The 13,907-nt window shown below is 34.7% G+C and overlaps 1 protein-coding gene across 1 annotated transcript in view; it reads left to right on the forward strand.

Annotated features, from left to right (window-relative positions):
- Positions 1-421: 421 nt before the first annotated feature.
- LOC149072874 (mitogen-activated protein kinase kinase kinase 10-like) overlaps positions 422-13,907 on the forward strand; it is a 76,320-nt gene continuing 62,834 nt past the window's right edge. The window contains exons 1-2 of the mRNA XM_089246680.1: positions 422-1,583; positions 8,179-8,359. Of these exons, the coding sequence (XP_089102806.1) occupies positions 875-1,583; positions 8,179-8,359 (890 nt within the window). The 5' untranslated portion in view covers positions 422-874. The remainder of the gene's footprint in view (positions 1,584-8,178; positions 8,360-13,907) is intronic.

Here is a 13,907-nt window from a genome sequence, read left to right on the forward strand (position 1 = left end):
TCAAAGATTGAAATTATTTTTCAACTAATAAACTATATTATGATAATTACAACTATAAATGAGAATATTTATCTCCCACATTTGTCTTGGTGAACGTTTTTTTCGTGAAATTCATTTTAATCCACTGCAATTTGCAGTAACGTTTCATTCCCCGCCATTGTTATTTTACCGTAATTTTAACAATATTTGGCAATTTTTCTCGGTTTTGGCGTCATTTTTGGCGATAATTGGCGATGTCCCGTATTTTCCCGTATTTGGAATCTCAATGTCCCGTATTTCTCTCGAGGAAATATGGTCAGCCTATGGATGGTGAAACCTTAGAGGAGGAATACAGATTTTATTTCTCCTCGATGTGTGAAACAGGGAGACCAACTAGTCGCGGACACCTGTAAAAATCTTCTAAGTCGCGCATTATCTTGTTGTCCTGCTGTTGCTGTTGCTACTGTGGTGTTTGCTTTGGAAAATAATATACATGCAAAACTGAGAGGTGTCAGGGTTCTGACTGGTGTTTTCAATGGACATCGATGTGGGCGTTGAATTTCCATGTCGCTTTTTAAAGTTCCCATGTTCAAATAAAACATGAAAGAAAGATCTGATTCCAATTTAAGCATTGCATATCGAGTTGTTTCTTATTTAGGCTTAGGCTTCGCTACATCTGTGAGAAAAATCTACTATGATCGCACAAAAAGTTTCATGATTGGCCAATATAAAAATAACTGGTACCAAGATGTACTTTTTGTTGAAAAAACTTTCTCATAAAATTCGTTTACTTCGTTTTTATGTTAGAGATCGTGGTATAGTTGACGATTCTGGATGAGTTCTTGTGTGTATACATGCTTTGTTGTTGTTGTTAAACAGTGCCTATCTGTGACGGATGCCCAATTCATTATCATCAGCCATGGAGTCGGTACCAGCTTTCTTAGAGAGCCATGGAATCCGGGAGAGACATGATCTATGGACAGCAATCTATGATTATGAAGCTTCTGGTGAAGATGAGCTTTCCTTGCATAGAGGAGAGCAGGTCGAGGTCTTGTCCACTGATGCCAAAATATCTGGTGACGAAGGATGGTGGACTGGAAAGATTGGTGACAAAGTCGGTATATTTCCCAGCAATTTTGTTGCAAAACTCGATGCTACTTGTGTGAAACCCGTTGGGAATGATGGACGGCCATTTGAAATAAAATTTGCGGAACTCGAACTAGAAGAGATAATAGGTATTGGTGGTTTTGGTAAAGTTTATAGAGGATACTGGCGTCATCAAGAAGTTGCTGTCAAAGCTGCAAGGCAAGATCCAGATGAAGACATTAGTGTGACATTAGAGAATGTACGTCAAGAAGCAAAATTGTTCTGGTTGTTGAACCACCCAAATATTGTGACATTGAAAGGGGTTTGTCTTGAAGAACCTAATTTATGTCTTGTTATGGAATATGCAAGAGGTGGTTCGCTCAATAGAGTTCTAGCTGGTAGAAAAATCCCCCCTGCTGTTTTAGTCAATTGGGCTATTCAGATTGCTAAGGGCATGCATTACCTTCATTCTGAAGCACCTATATCACTTATTCATAGAGATCTGAAATCTAGCAATGGTAAGTTTGAAATCACGAAATCTGCTTGGATTTCTGTATCATCTGAATGTCGTTTTAGCTGTTAAAATGCCCCTTTGTACATACAGCAGAACCTGTATGAAACAGAATAGCAACATACCAAAGGTTTCTGTTTTATAAAGATGTACATCCAAACACTAATCATTGATGAGACTATTTTTTGATTTTGTATAAGGCAAGTTTCTGTCTCATACAGCATTCGTCCTGGACAGGTTCATAAGTAGAGATGGACTTGAAGGTCTGGGAGAAGACACAGCAATGATGATGTCAATACATGTGCACACATATACCCAAGGCTGGAACTGGAGTGGGGACAGAATGGACAACTGCCCCATGCTGCAGAATTTAGGGAGTGGCAGTTTTAGGTGGGAACAAAGAACACTTAATAAAATTATTGAGTTTTAAAGTTGTGGGGGGATAGTGCAAAAATCCTAGTTACAGCCCTGCATATACCTATATTAGGTCATTCACACACATCTGTGATGTTGGGAGGTATTGCTTCTCCCTGTCCACCATAAATCTCTGCTCCTGGACAGTTTCCACTGTAAATTATATTTTATTTTAGTTATATGGAGGTTTTGCGGTAGGTGCATTAATTGCAATATATAAGAAAGGATTAATTTGCTTTAAATATAGCCCAGGGGTCGCCAACTTCTTTATGTTCAAAGGCCAACATATAAGAATCAGTTGCAGTGTTGTGGGCCGCATTATGGTTGTCACTCCCATGTATAAGCCACACCAGTAAAATGACCCAAAAAACAACCAACTGTGGAACAATCTCTCATCCAATATTGTTGATTATACTACAATTTTTGATTTTATTTGTAACATCAACTGTCATTTTTGTCATACTTTACCACAACATCCTCTTGTATAGGCCTCTGCCAAGCAATATTGGATAAATAAATAAGAACTCTCACATTTGTATACATCATAAGTGATATGGTTTACTACTTACTTACTGCAATTTAATTGCTAAAATTTTACTCTGGGCATTGTATTCCCTTCCATCTTCATAAACATACTCATTGTTTATCTGGTTGTGTTCCCATCCAGATGTAATGCATCAAAAATTTGTTTCTTCTGCAAATTATTCCATCCAATTCATTCATAGTTTGAGTTTTATAAACAAATTTTTCCAATTTTCCTTCAATCATTATTTTGGCAAAATGGACAATTTGCCAAGTGAGGTGGTGGGAAAAATAAAAAGAACTGCCCATGATAAATTGTATGAGTAATTGGCGTGTTTGAAAAGGCAGTATGGTGAGAATGTTGTAAATTGTTTTTGTCACTAAAAATAATGAATGTAAATGATTTTCTGTTGTTGGAATGAATAGCTCAAATAATGATTACAAATTTGATTTAACACCTTTTAAATTGTTAGTTTTAGTTGGGTAATTTATTTTTTACCTTCTCGGGAGCCACACGAAATCATTTAGCAAGCCACCTGTTGGCCACAGCATACTTTTTGTTGCTTACCAAGTTGCTTAAATTCACGCACTATTTGAAATATACCGGTTTTGGTTCAAGTGACTAATTATAATCCATAAGTTAGTTATTATTCTCTTATATAGTATGCTATTTTAATTTTTTCTTTTTACCTACACAAATCACTCGTTTCCACCAAATTAAAAATGGTAGTTATTGAAAGTTTAATGGTAGTAGTTATTGAAAGATTGCTGTTTACAGGCAGGTACTAAGCAAACTTGGTATGCCTAGTTCAAGCGTACCTTTTATCTATAAGTTCCTACACAAGGCGAGAAGTCTGAAAGGATGAGAAAAACATATAGATAAAGAATAACAATCAGAATTTTTTTTGAAATCAAAACTTCCACATATATCTCTGTTGTTGCCAAGATGATACCCATTTGTTAGTGTAGTTCCATATAGTGTTGATATTCCATGAAATGTAGCCATATTGGCTGCAGTGTGTCTGAAGTAGCTGTAGTTACTGTGTTACTGGCACAAAGGTCTCACAATTTATGAATTGTCCTGCTGTAAACAGTCTCTGATGTATCCTCAGCAGAAGAGATCTAGTGGAGTGTTATGAGGTGATCATAGTGGGCAGGCAGTTGATCCACTGCATCCGATCCATCTATTTGGGTAAGTTGAATCTGAAAATGATCAAACATCTGTGACCCAATGCAGAGAAGCCTCATCTTGGTAGAAGATAACATTGAGCTATGAATGCTGCATGGGGTAATACATAAATTTGCTGGGTATCCAGGTAAATATTTGCCAGCACAAATGTCTCCGCAAAATAGAAAAAAAAAGGGGGGGGGGGCCCTGACCATATTGTGTAAAGGAAAGCCTGCTGAATGTCTTCCACGTTCAAAACTGCCTGTTGATTACCTTCTCTTGTATCTTTTTTCAATACTTTCGGTTTCGAGAAAATGTGTCACTTCTTAACCCTTAACTGGCATTGTGAAAATGTGCGTAACTGGTGTCGTAGGGTCAAAATGACCCCAGCAAGTACTAATGCATTTTAAAAATCAACAATAAGAGTCTTCATAAAAAGCAATGGGTTTTTTACATCACTTCATTCATCTATCAATGATTAATAATAATAATTAATAACTAATAATAATCAATACAAAATAATTTTTCCATTTTCTTTAATTATTTTCTAAAAAATGATCTATTAAGACACACATTCGAAAAAAAAAAAATGGAGGGATACATGACTTTTGAATTTTTTTAAACATTATATAAATTAACTTTTTTCAATTCAATTTTCATGATTGAAAAATGAATAGATATGATTAAAATATACCGAGAAAATAAAATTTATAAATTAAAATAGTACCGTAGACTCTCTGTAACTCGACACCCTAAAAGTATCGACAAACATGTCGACTTAAGCAGATGTGTCGAGTTAGCAGGGTTTCGCTCTAAATTTCTGTCTGATCGTTTTTGTGTACGTAATTATATGCATTCAAACAATTCGATTAAATAAAATGCTAATTCTTTCATTAATTTTAATTCGGGGTTGTTTCATAATAGAATCAAAACATATAAAAAAATTTACCTCATGAAAAATAATCAAGTATATTTGTTTGTTTTTCTTTTCGCAGAAAAAACAAAAATTCTTCTACACTGTTCAGTTTATCCCGCAATTGTTCGGCTTTTCCTGAGTGTGTAGGAATCGAGGTATCACATCTACAGCTTTTAATGCATCATGGCGAGATGTTGCAGATACTTCTTCATCTGAACTTTCTGTGATTCTATTTCTTTGGAACATGAAGCACTTCCTCCTTGATTGATTGATTCTAGAATATCGTCGTCTTCTAAAAGTCCTGAAGTTACAAGATCAAAGTCAACGTTCACAAATTCATCCTCTATAAAATCACCTGTAGCGTTATTTATGCTTTCTCCACACGTAATTTGAGAGGAATCTTCAGATAAATTATCGTTTTCCAAAGACTCTGAACAAAAACCAACATGACGAAAGCAGTTCCCAATCGTGGCACTCCTGACTGACTTCCATGCAGAATCAATCATTTCAATAGTATCTAAAACAGGAATTTTTGCATCCATTCCAACATCCACAAATTTTTTTGGTCTGTAATTTTCTGTAGAAAGTTTTCATACTTGGGATAATTCCTTGATCCAGTGGTTGTGAAATTGTTGTTGAATTAGGTGGTAAAAAGCATAATTTTATTGCAGAAAGGGCCGTTATTTTGGATGAGCGGTGCAATTATCCAAAATAAATAAAACTTTTCTTTTCTCACTTGAAAATTTTCTATCTAACTTCCTCAACAATTGTTCGAAAATCTCTGATGTCATCCATGTCTTTTTGTTGCCATCATAGTCCACAGGAAGAGTTTTAACATTTTTAAAGCATTGCAGGTTTTTTGATTTTCCGATAACTAACGGTTTCAATTTTTCAGAACCGTCTGAGTTTGCAGCCAAAAGAACTGTCGAACGATCTTTGTGTTTTTTACTTCCTTCACATTTTTGGTTAGGCAAAAGGCGAAAAAATAAACCTGTCTCTTCACAATTAAACACATCTGCATCTTTATATCCTTCTATCATTGGTTTCAGAATATCATTCTTCCAATTTTCAACAGTTTCTTGAGATGCAGATATGCTCTTTCCACAAACTTTCCTAAAAACAATGCCATGGCACTCTTTGAATCGGGTCAACCATCCACTGCTTGCAGTAAAATCACCTTGATTGAGACTTTTTGTGAAATCCTTTGCTTTCTCTTGAATTATTGGTCCTGATAATGGGATTGAGTGAGATTGAGCGAATTTGAACCACAAAAGAGTTGCTTTTTCTACGTCACTGAAGTCTGATTTTCTTATGCGTTTCTGCTTGGTCCTTAAGAAGATTCAAATGCTGACAAAATTGTTCCCTTGTTTTTGGCAAATGTTGAAATAGTGTTCCGTGCAACTCCATATTCTTTGGCAAGTTCCCTCTGAGTTTTACCTGATTCTAGTTTTTTCAAAATTTCAACTTTTGATTTTAAACTTAAAGTGTGAAGTTTGCGTGGAGCCATTGTATTCACGGCTTTCGATACTCAAGATGAAAACCAAATGACATATTCAGCGTCTAACCAAGCTTTAGCTCTTTTTCTTTTATTCCTTTTCTAAGAAATCATAAAACTGAGTTCCACCGAAAACATTCTTTACAACAGACAATATCAAAACTCCCAATAGATAAGATTTTTATCCCTATTGGATGTTGACAATATCCACACCTTTTTTTTGACCATGAAAAGAATGAAAGACCTTTTTTGGAAACTCCACTAAAATGATAAGCCGGCCAACCGGTTTCAAACATTCATTCTTCGCATACACGCCCCCCGCCCCAATGCAAAAAGGGACCCATCATAAGAAACAAAGGATTGTCAAAGTACCCATGAACAATGTCAAAAAATTCTTAGAACTGGTAACAGAAGGCCAATTGTAAAATCCAGTCGACTTAAGCAGAGTTAAGCCAAACATGTGTCGAGTTAGAGAGGTTTCCCTACATTGAAATTAGTATTGTGCCAACCAAGGGAATAATAGATGTTGTTATCTGGATAGTCGAGTTATCCACGTGTCGAGTTACCAAGAGTCTACTGTATTTACTATATTTTCACAAGCACTAAAATTAGTCTTGTTCCAAGTCAGTAACACAATACTTTTGAACAACACTATAACATGTTGATCACACAGATCTTACATACAATTTACTAAGCCACTATCCTCATGCTCACCTTGTATGTCCAACGTTTCACCATTAATTTGATTCTGAAATTGAGAAAACTGGCGTTCTTCCGAGACTACATTTCATCTCAACACTCTGGCCGTCTGATGCAAATGGTGAGGTGGGGTCATTACAACCCCATGGAAACTTTGACGAATGAAATAACGGAAAGAAAAAATAGAAAACCTCACATAAATTTGTCAAGAACATATAAATAACCTGCTTGTGAAAGGTACTGATAACAGGATGCACTGGATGCATTTCTTTCTCAAGTATGTTGAGCAATGCAGGGGGTCAAAATGACCCTACCACACCAGTTGAGGGTTAATGCTCCAAGCATCTGTAGTGGTTGTCTTTTGTACGTAGTTGGAAACACCCTTTGCATTACTACAACTGCTTTTTCTTCAGCATACCCACTGGCATATGCAAAAAAAAGTGAGGAGGCCACCCTTAAGCTGCGATTATAGTGTTTTTTATAACAAAAACAAAACTTCTTTGTGAAGAAACATAAAAATAACCCCCCTACCCCACAAGCTACTGAACATACCATAAACACAAAACAATTTACATCTGCCTCTGTGATGATCCTGCTTTTCTATTTGTCTCCTTGTAACAATGACACTGCGCGTAATGATTCCATGTACAAAATCTCTGTCTGTAAAATAATATAAGTGACAGTCTAGTGTTGAAGCTGAAAATAATGATTGCTAATTGTGATTTTGAGTTATTCGCAATGAATTTGTTATTTTGAGCTTCAGTGTTGGACTGTAATTTACATTATTGTTATGTACTCAAAAGGAATTCCTTCCCTTTCTGTCTGTAAACTCTCACTACTTGTCGTGGGCGGAGATATGGGGCATGGGAAAGCATTGCGCCAGTGTCAAAGATAGACTGATCTAATGTATATGTGTATCTAATGTGTGTGAATTGACATCATCATCATCCATCACGCCCCCCCGACTTTCTCCACCTATGCTACTTGCCTGTAAACATTACTGATTTTTGCTCGATATAATAATCTATAATATGTACTTAGATATTCAGATGGTTTTTTTTTAACATATAAATCTGTGAGTTACAGCCAGGAAGTTACAGTAATTTTTTTCTTCAAATGACAAAACTTATATTTTCAGTCAGTCATGTTTAAGTAAGACTTATTTTTACCAATACTTTTTCCTATTGAACCTTTTGAAATTGAGAGAGGTACAATTATGCATGCCTTGTGAATTTTTTTACATGTAATCTATCAAACATGCCACAAAAAATGTGAAGATAAATTTTCATTCTTTGCTAATTAAAATTTTTAAACCAATTGTGATATTTTTGAGCTTATTGATATTATTTTCTCACAGTTGAAATATTGTTTATTGAATTTTATTATAGTCCTCCTTAATGAACCAATAGAATATGGAGAAATGCAGCGGAAGATATTAAAGATAACTGATTTTGGTTTAGCAAGAGAAGTTTATAAGACAACGAGAATGTCTGCTGCTGGAACATATGCATGGATGGCTCCCGAAGTGATCAAGTCCTCAACATTTTCAAAGTCAAGTGATGTGTGGAGGTATGATTTTATAAGCATTTTTCACTCATAAGATCAGTATATTTCTAAGGATATTTACCCATTGAAATAGCCCTGAAACGGCTTTGGTGAAAGTTCGTATTAAGTAAGTAAACAAAACAATAAGGAACTACTAAAAAAAACAAAAAACAAACATAAAATAGCAAGGAATAAGGAAAAATAATTGCAGACCTGCCAACTTTCCGGATTTAGCAATATTTACAGGGCTTCTGGATTATGAACTCATATTGCCGGGTTTCAATTATTGCCATTAACATGAAAAAAAATAAAAACTTGAAAAAGAAAAAATGAAGACAAGAAACATTGAGTTTGCAGTTTTGCACTATCACTTTCTTTTCTTTGTAAAGCAACCCCCATTTACATAAAAAAGGTCTAGCAACATCGCATCACCTGAACGATATCCTGTATGAACAGTAGCCAAAGCCGTCCAAATCTATGAATGTAAACAAACATGGTGGCCTTTTCCCATTGACAGTTTTTTATGTGTTTCATCATAAGACAGCTGGTAGATAGTATGACTATGCTGGCCTATATTTCATAGCGAAAATTACAGAAATCATGATCTATATGGGTCATTTCCAAAAAAAATTTCAGAGCACTGGTAGTAATTTTAATTTTTTTCGAGTACTGCATTTAATTCTCTGTCATATGGCATTTCTTAATTTGTTTCAGATGGTATCTAATTTTTTTTAGAAATCATTGTTTGTAGCAAAACCTGAAAATCTGGCTGTCCCAGCTTGAAAAAGTGTTAAAGAGACTTGGGGTGCAAATCTTTCTGGAATTTATTTTCAAAAAACTTGGAATCATATTTTATATATGTGCCATAGACGAACAAAACTGACAACAAAATTTTGAAAAAAAAATTTTTTTCTTATGAAAAACTTATTTTTTATTGAAATTTTTCCCACTTTAAAATGTCCAATCTGCTATGATCATTTGGGAAATATGTGTTTATCCCAGATTTAATCTGATAACACTTTTGAGAGCTCTTTCAAAGGTTTACTTTTTATGCTTGATCTCAACAATTTTGGATTTGACTTTTGCAAAACAACTTAATATTCACGTTGTCTTTAGTATCAGATTTTTCTCTGTCAGATGTCCACTCTGTTACGTCATTATCATAAATAATTAAGTTTTTTTCCCATCTATATATCAACATGAAGTGGTAGTACATGGAGATATGCTTCAAAATGTAAAAAAGTTTTCATCAATTATTTAAATTTGTAATGAAAAAATAATAATTTAGGTTAATTTGTCCACTTTGTTATGTCTTCCAAAAACTCAAGCAATGAAACAGAATGGAAACTATGATATAAAGTAAATTTTTATTAGTTAAAAGGTTTTGAAGGTTTAAATTGAATTTAATAAGTTATCTATTCAATTTAAACTCTTTACCACATTCTTCATCATGTTATTTTTTCAGTAAAACACGAAAGTAAAGTGGTACAGATAGTTAAAATCACTGCCAGGCACAGATCCAGGAAGATGTGTCATAAAGGGCATTTCAGTATGAGTGAAGGTCATTATATGACAATACATTCTGCATTTTATGGGACAGAACCATTATCTTCCTATATTTTTGTTTCCAGGCCTAATCTCCCCCCCCCCCAAGTCCACTCTGGATTGCTAATGTGAGAGGCACTTCAAACTAAGATGTTAAATTATAAATTACCAACCCAATGTCTGTCAGAAACAAAGTTTTGATTTTAAGTAGCTAAATATATGTGAAAAATAAACTTTTCCCATGTACTATTTTGAAAAAATCATGAAAAACCATCAAAACAACAGAAAAAAAAGTAAAAAAATTTTTAAACAGTGAGGCAGTGGTTAACATGTACGATCTTCTTCGGAATATCCAGGGTTCGAATCCCAACAGATCACTAAAAAAGTTTTTCTCAGCCACGTCGTTGGGCATTTTCCTATTGTGGTGTTGTTTTTGTATTTGTATATTTTTTAGTATATGTGTAAGAAATAAGCTATTTCATTATTTTCAGAGATAAAAACAGCAGAAATAATAATGATTTTTTTTAAAGAGTGATATTTGTTTTCGTAACAGAGTGGACAAAATCCATGATTTTCAGTCATAAAATCCAAAAAATAAAATATTATTACAAAATAAACGTGAAAAATATTTATGTAATATTAAACTTCAAGTTATACAAATACAAATACAACGCCACAACAGGCAAATTGCCCAACGAGGTAGCTGACCTAAGACCAAGTTGTCGGCTATACAGTCGAATCCCGTTATAACAAACTCCAAGTGACCGGAGAAATCCCTTCGTTATAATGAAATTTCGTTATAAAGGAATTCCAGGTTTTTACATTGTGCCTATGTAAACTAATCTGGGAGGATTAGAAAAGTGTTTCGCTATAACAGTATTTGACTGTAATTTGAGACTAAATTTTATTTTGAAAATTCAATTTTAAATTTTTCATTTCAAAAATGTGGAATGTAATTTTTTTTGGGAATGACCCATACGCCAAAAATATGGGCCAATGCTAGTTGTAGGCGAAATTCCTAATTGTCGATAGGAGGGAAATTGAGAACTTTTATAATTCTGTTAATTGGAATGATTTCACGAAAAAAACATTTACACAACAAAAATGCCCAGTAAGTATCATTCTCTGCTATGGTGGTTGAGTGGCCATAGTGATGGACTTGTATCGTGACAACGGTGGCTGAAAGAATAGTGAGTAGCATAAAGAATAGTGGTTGGCTGAAGTTGGTTTCCTTTGGTTCCCAACTTCGGTGCGCAAATGCGAGCTGATCTCCCCATTGAAAAGTCTCGCCACAGAAAGCAATAGGCCTACAACGGTACAATTAGTCTATCATTACACTTCACTCATAGTTATAAAAATTAGCAGATGGCAGCACTACACATAACAGGCATTACACAGAAACAAACGTCAAGTTAGGTTCACAACGCCTACATGCACATTCAGGCATGTAGCAATTCGCTATAGATTCCGTAGAGGAATGTATATAAGATGCATGTACAGTTATGTAGTAGTAGTAAGTATCATTCAAGGAAGCATAGTTGAAAAAAAGGACATTCCTTTGAAATGGTTGGACAGCAAATGATGATGAAAATATGGAAATGTCTCGTAAAATATAGGTAATTTTTGGTTACCTTATGTATGACTTCCTATGTTGGTTTTTATTATAGCCATTAAAAAATTTGGCATGCTAAAGTACATTTGACAAATTTTAAAGTAAATTACAGGATTTTCATAAAAAAGTTACAGGATTTTTACCTTCTGAAGGTTGGCAGGTCTGTAATTGCATATAGATAAAGTTATAGTATATTGAAATATGAACAAGACATAAAATTGTAAAACTAGAAATTAAGAAAAAGGTATATGTAAAACATCTTATACAAACAAGCACATTGCATCTTTACTCACATACATTACCATTTTGTAGCAATTGTTACTGGCAATGCTCCAAGGTGAAGTTCTTTTATTCCTAGAGAAAGTTACAGCATCTTTCTCTTCTTTACATAAGTCAAATCTATGCTTTTTTCTATCAGATCAAATGCTATGAATACCATAACTCATGTTTTTTCATGACAGTGTTTTATTAATTAAAATCATGAATTCTGCCAATGGTCAACAAATCCAATGAAGCCACTTTGATACATAAGTATCCTTTTAAGCTTATGCATACTCTGTACCAGGGTTTAAGCTAGATAAAAAATTCCTTTTGCAAAAAAGAAAAGATGGGGGGGGGGGGGAAAGCTTTAGCAAAATGCTACAATGCTAATGACTAATGGTTGGATGTCTACTCGTTTCGTACCTCCTGTACGCATTTTTGCGAAAGTGGCTACTACTTTCCCATTTTGCAAAAAATGCAACTGTAGCTTAAACCCTGCTCTGTACTGCCAAAAAGAACAATTATACCAGTCTAATACTTGGTTGCTTTTTACTGAACTTCTTATGCATTAGTATGATTGGACATACTGACTTCACAAGCATGCAGAAACGTTATGTATGAAATTAGCTGCATGTATCCAGTTTTATTGCCCATGTTCATGTTGCATAGTGAGAAGCTGAACAAGGAATAGGGTTCTAGATTGAGGCTGTTCACTTTATTCATAAAGCACATAGAAAAAATCTACTGGGAGGATATTAATTCTGGCAAGACTCTCCGATGAAGCAATCTACAGAATCACTTCCTGTTGCTTTGAGTCTGTTAACTTGATAGTAGTCTAAAGGCATCCTCACACGAGGACACTCTAATCAAACTAGTGTATCCTATTCTAGATTGACTAATTGAATGAGTCGAGTTGCCTATTCTCCCTCACATGGCGCTACTAAAAAAAATCTCAAAGCCCGGGAAAATGAGAAAAAACTATGCAGTGTTCACGTTATCTCCCTGTACATTATGAACCAGGGTAGTAGAAAAAAAAAAATCAAATTTTTAGCAATTCCAGCAGTGATGAAGTTGATATTTTATTATAATTATGAATAATTATCACACATCCTACACTATTATTTCTGCAAAAAAAGATAAATTGAGACAAAAATTATGGTTATATCCATACATTGAAAATAACATTCATCGTACACTATTCGTTACGGCCAATGGGAATCAGATTCCTTGCATTATATAGAATTAGAAAAGAGACTTACCTGAAATTAATAAATCAGCTTTTTACCTGTCAGCCCTGATGAGTGACTGCTAATAATCCTTAATTAAGGTAAGTGAAATTCACTTTGTAAATAACCAATATTTGGAGGGAGTTGTACAGTTAAACCCTTCTTAACAGACACCCCTCAGATGCGGTCACCTGTCTTTTGTGGCCAAATAATAATTTCCCTTTGTATAATAAAAGTATGCATTTCAAACCCCTGATCAATGGTCACCCCTCTTTTACTGTCAATTTTTTTTGTCCCGCCGGTGTTCGCAAAAGAGAGCTTTTACTATAGTTCTATGACATGAAGAAGCTTTATTTCCTTGTAAGAGCTGACTGTGCTGCTACCATTCCAAGGGAAAAAAAATTAACTGTATTTATCTTGGAGTGGTACAGGGTTTTCCCATATACTTCCACACACACGTGTGACCTATATTTATATTACACACATTCCATTCAAGAGGGATTTGGGGTTAGGATAGCATCTGAGAACATTTCTGTAGAAAATAAAAGTTACATATATATAATATAACTGTTTATCTTGTTACAAAATTCAGCATCAGGCATCTCTCGCACAATCTTGACCGACGGAAATATGAAGAAATGCTATACGATTGTGCAATGAATGCTAGCATTCAACTAGCATGCAAAAAGTGACTCCGTTTTGTAGGATATACAAATATCCTATACCAATGTCCTCGTTTGAGGAGCTTATGTATTAAGCCTTACATGGAGGAGACATGGTATCTTCTGGATACCAAGTGTCCTATCAGTTGGCAGACCTTAGTATCCCAATGCAAGGAGGCCCTTAGTATACTGGGTGACCAGAACCTCTCTCCTATCTGAGATAACAGAATACTCATACAGCTGAGACTCATGATTCCATAATTCCC

The sequence above is a fragment of the Pholcus phalangioides genome, unplaced genomic scaffold (assembly GCF_987345545.1).
Source record: "Pholcus phalangioides strain wild (caught in Gottingen) unplaced genomic scaffold, Ppha-v1.0 ptg000017l_1, whole genome shotgun sequence".
Taxonomy (NCBI): domain Eukaryota; kingdom Metazoa; phylum Arthropoda; class Arachnida; order Araneae; family Pholcidae; genus Pholcus; species Pholcus phalangioides.